This window comes from Pygoscelis adeliae, unplaced genomic scaffold (genome assembly GCF_000699105.1).
Source record: "Pygoscelis adeliae isolate BGI_AS28 unplaced genomic scaffold, ASM69910v1 Scaffold14, whole genome shotgun sequence".
Taxonomy (NCBI): Eukaryota; Metazoa; Chordata; class Aves; order Sphenisciformes; family Spheniscidae; genus Pygoscelis; species Pygoscelis adeliae.
Window position 1 is genome coordinate 10,765,213 of NW_008825109.1, and position 5,229 is coordinate 10,770,441.

At 37.5% G+C, this 5,229-nt stretch overlaps 1 protein-coding gene across 1 annotated transcript in view; it reads right to left on the reverse strand.

The window, feature by feature from the left end:
* ROBO2 (roundabout, axon guidance receptor, homolog 2 (Drosophila)) overlaps positions 1 to 5,229 on the reverse strand; it is a 623,567-nt gene that overhangs the window by 284,016 nt on the left and 334,322 nt on the right. Inside the window, exons 11-12 of the mRNA XM_009327889.1 lie at positions 1,512 to 1,593; positions 637 to 802 (exon numbers count right to left, since the gene is read on the reverse strand). Of these exons, the coding sequence (XP_009326164.1) occupies positions 637 to 802; positions 1,512 to 1,593 (248 nt within the window). The remainder of the gene's footprint in view (positions 1 to 636; positions 803 to 1,511; positions 1,594 to 5,229) is intronic.

Genomic DNA, 5,229 nt, shown 5'->3' on the forward strand with positions numbered 1-5,229 from the left:
CTGAACCGGGGCCCAGGAGTTCTTTCCTACCACGTATTAAGTGCTGCTGTGTGGAAGGGAGCAGCTGGATTCTCTTCAACCTCAGGCTGGAGGATGAAAGCCTAAATTATAAACACTAGCCTTTTCAGTTAAGAGTTTTAGTCTATCTAAACCAGTAAAAAATAGAAATTTAAAGTGCTTTCACTCTTTAATAGGTGCTGCTTTAACAAGAACGGGAATTAAAGTATGCAGAGAGGCTTCAGGATTATCCATTTCTTTTCAGATTATTTGTACTACAATAGTCAAGATAACACTGGCCCAAATGATTTGACCTGCAGCATTCCCACAGGAGGCTCTCACTGATCCTCAATGCTAAGGGAAAAGTAACAAATAATGACTGCATTGTCCTGTTATATTCCTGTTGACCTGAAGAAATAGTTAGAGGCTTCTCTGATTAATCACTTAGAAAAAAGTGATAAATTGGAAAGAAAAAATTAAAAAATAAGAATCAATGCCTGCCATAGGAAGTGGGTCTTTTAATGAGCTTCTAATGATACGTGTAGAGTCCAAAAGAACACCACAATACCAGGAGAACAGCTGGTATCAGGGTTTAACCAAAATTAGAAAGGAAGATTAAAAGTGGAATAATTCACATACCTAAAAGCCTCGATGATATATGCACTAGCTGGTAGGCTTCCAGGGGTCCCTGGTTGCCAGGACAGGGTGACACTGTTCTTAGTAACATCAGTGACCTGAGGTTTGGATGGTGGCCCAGGGAGGTCATTTATATCATAATTTTTACTGACTGTTGCTCCACCGGATTCTGTAAGGGGCAAATACAGAACAATTACTTTTTATCCTTGATTGTGTAAATTTGATCAAAGTAGAAGATTAAAAGGAAAAACATGCCAAACATCTGCAAAATGAGCATAACCAGTGTTCTTAATCTCTAAAGGACTAAGTCAACAATTGCATTACCACGTATATTTTTGGATGAAGAGCTATCATTCTTTAGGTTCGTACTGAAAGAAAAAAACCATGAAACTCAAAAAGTTATACATAAATATATAAGAAAAGAAAAGAAAGAATAACAAAAAAGCCCAGCCTTGCTGAAATTTACAAAAAATATCAAAACCTCAGTTACTAGAAGGCTAAGAAAGTTCCTATATCCAGATCAACTCCAGTATTCACAGAGAGCACATTGGACTTTGATAGGACTCTGTGTAGGCATAATAGTTTTCTTGCCCAAGCCAATTACTGGACAAATCCACAGTTTATTAGTACTCCTGTTTAGAAGAGTTATAGCATACCTCTGTCACTGGAGACAAATCCAAATTTTTGCAATGTCAATGGGCATTTAAAGATAATAGCAGTGAAATGCAAGGCGTGTGAAGGAACCCAGCCTTCCCGCCTAAAAATTCTCCATCTCAATCCAAGAATTTCTAGAACGGATTATTTGACTTAGGCTGCTCTAATATAGTCTACACTTTCATTTTGTGCCAACTGAAAAACAGCCCCCGGACATCGCTTACCTGTCACCTCCAGCACAGCACTCCAAGATGTCTCCCCACTGGAACTTGTAGCAACACAAGTGTAAGTCCCAGTATCAGACAGCTAGACATAAAAAACAGTTAAGGGCAGTTTTAACAACTTTTCAGAATCAGCTGACAGAGTTTACTCTGATTTTCTTTTTCTAAATGTTTCTTGGCAAGGACTTAGCCCACATTTTACACCAGACTAGAGGGCACCGGGCATTTCCAAACAATCATGTAAGATGATACAGTTTCCAGTGCCAGGTGGGCTGTTACATCATCTTAGACTCTTATGACAGATGAAGTCATTTCTATACAGGCCACCACACATACAAATACTGTTGCTGAGACTTACCAGTGGTTCTCTCTACACAGACAGTCCTCCAAGCCATTTTCAAATGGCAAAGTTAAATCAGACCCCACACCACGCTTACCTTTCTTCTGTTTCACATGGGATTTTATTTCAGGCTTGCAAGGGACTTCGGTAGCAAAAAAAAAGCATTTGTATAAAACTGTTGTGATTCTCTTATCAATTCATATATTTCAAATTTATTTGGGGAAACCATTTTGAATTATATTGTCAATATTAGTCTCATTGCTGTAAAAATTGTTCTACTGGAAAATTTGCCAAGTGTTTTGTTATTCCTTACTTAAATTTAAAGTAAAGATTTCTGAGACAGGATCTAGTGAAGACTACAGAGATGGATGGAAAACGGTAACTTTACAAAGCACAAAATATACAGAGGAGCCCTCCTACCACTATGTATAAAGCATGGTAATCTGGAGATGGAAGCAGAAAAGGAAGAGTGCTGACTCGAGTGATGAAAGAGAAGAATTATATTCACCATCAGACGACTTGACAGAAATAAGACTGCATCCAAGAAGCCTTATTGGACTTTAAGGAATTGTAATGGGTGTTCTGCTAAATGCAGATTGGCACTGTAACAGAAGTGCTTATACCTCAGTCTTCAGGAAGAAAATCAAGGCAAATAAGTGAGAGGCTCTTTAGATTACTTGTTGATATATAATTTAATTGATTTTTAACCTTGTCATGTTTGAATTTTGTTGGTATTTTCTTCAGATACACTGGTACTGCAGTGTACCATTCTTAGGGGCAGGAAGCAACGGATTAATGCCGGTTCAATAGTCTGAATGATCATGACTTGCATTTTAGGAGGTGCTTTTGCCATGAAATACAAGCAATAATTAAACCCCTCTGACAATGCCTCAGAGACTCAAAATATAGAGGTACTGCTAATGAAATGAGAAAGACTCTTGAAAGGAGACAGATTTACCAGAGGAGAGCGCTTTATTGCATTCTGAAGTAATGTTTTATTTTGCTTCTTCTGAGCTTTTATTAAATATATAATTCTTCATTATGTCATAATGGAGAATATTTCTCAAGGCTATGGTTCTCAACTTCATTTCTGTACTACCATGACAGATGGTGTATGGTATACTCAATGAAGTATGTGGTACACACAATAGAGTAACTTGCAGAAGGCAAACTCAACATATAAAGCAAGCTGGAGATATGCTGCCTCTTGCAAGTTACGGTGAATTATCTAACTTCCAGACTGTGGATGGATTAGACACAGATATAGTGTATTGATAATTCAATTATTTATACTTTTTTTGTGCTATGGAAAAAACAACAGGGGAAGGTGAATGGAAAGTCTTTGCTATTCAGTAAAATAAAGAGTTTTCTTCCTTAGTTAATGCAGGTGTCTAAATCTGGTGTGGTACACTTCTACGGAGCAGAAGGGAGTTTTCCGTCAGTATTGACCTGTCTGAAAGGGTACTGAGTGACGTATGTGAGTTTTCAGTTGACTTCCTCAGAGCAAGTGGGAAGATTGGCTCAGCAGAAAAATCTCTAGGTTCATGTTTGTGACTGTGGCCCATGGTCCACTGTGACTGCTGCAGACTCCTGAATAATTTGATTTACACACAGAAAGAGAGTTACATGGCAGAAGAGGATGGTCTCAAAGGTTTAAATAGTAGTGGCTCATCTTTACCCATATCTTGAAAACTTTTATGATTGCAACAGTGATTATTATTTGTGAGGGGAGACGGTGGCTGAGGACATGTGGGTGATAAATACTAAGTTGTTTTGAACTTGGGTATGTAAGTGTACTTGGACATATTTCGTGGCCATTTTTTGCTTAGGAAGTGTTGCTAGTCCTTGCTCAGGTAGACCTGAGAGAAGAGTTAAACATTCCAGATTTAAATCCATTTTTAATTCATAAAAATTGCAAGGTACAGGAGAAATCTGGTTTTTATGATTGTGTGTGGTTTTTGTTCTTAAGTCTGAGTCAAAGAGTGCACGTTACTGCAATCGAGGGGTTCATAAAAAATGTCTTTCTGAGCCTTTAAGGAAAATTGGTTACTAGTGAATGAGCCACTTAAGGATCAATAAAAGCTTCATGTCTTTCAAAACCACACTCGCTACTAATACTGTTTTCTTCTCCCCTTGCAAGCAATTTTTTTTCCTTTCATTTACAAACCTTGTGCCTCTAACAGCGAGATTAATGCGCTGGCACGATTCAGAACAAATTTCATTGTTTGCATAGCTGCATGCAGACAGGTATCCCAGGAGCTTCTGCCTCATGGACACTCCACAGAAGCCCATCATCGATGCCTGAAAGTTAGTTTGAAATCACTAAGCTTCCACCTTTAATTGCTGCTTTCTAACACTACTGGGGAAACTTGACTATTCAAGCGCACTCTTTAATCCAGCTCTACAGGAAAAATGCATTAACCTTCATGGCCTAAACCTGCCTTCAGCCCAGTGAGGAAGGATAAATTGTTTACTCAGGGAAAGCTAGCATAAATTTTTTAATAAATTCCATTTTGTTCCAAGGAAGTTAACAATTAATCTACAATCACTGATGAGATGGTATCAAAAACCAAAACCGCACTTTATGTCCTGTCCTCGGTAGCTATGTTTATTGTCGTTTTTTAGATGGCAAAGCTAAGTGCAGAAATTACTGTTGATGAAATTAAATGGTTTCTGAAATTGTCTTTAAGTTCTTGACAAATAATTACATTTACCTTACTATTTTTCCATATACTTGCTTGTCCACCTACACACAAACAACTACACATTTTTATCTTTGAGAAGGGAAAAAATTAAAAGCCCAAACAAAGATTAGTGATGCAATGTTTATCAACAAAATCTGACATTATAATATTTGGAATATTACAAGATTTCTTTGTACTTTTAAGATATCATATCATCTCGTGTCAAAATATAAATATTATGATAGGCATTTTGTTTTGAATAGAAATCCCTCTGCATATGACTGCATGTATGTTACAGTATTAGTTGTCTTCTCCCATCCATAGCCTTATGGAACATCTCCAGCAAGCGTAACATTGGAATAAATCAGCCAGCTCAAGACTGCCAAGACTCATTCATGGAGAAAGTGCACAGCCAAACCCTGATGAACTCCAGAATCACTTGCTAGCACAATAGCTCCTTGGAAAATTATGATCAGGTGTTGAAAATTATCTGCTCTAAGTTTTAACAGAGACAACAGGCCAATGGCTTCATCGTAAGACCGACCGAAAAGATAAGGAAGGCCTGTCCTTTTACATGTCTATCCATCTCCAGCTCATGAGTTTTATTGCAACATACGTAAGGTATTAAATATCAATTCTATTATTAGGGAATTCTAATAGAAATATCTGATGCTAGTTTGGTTCTTCTTTTTTTCGT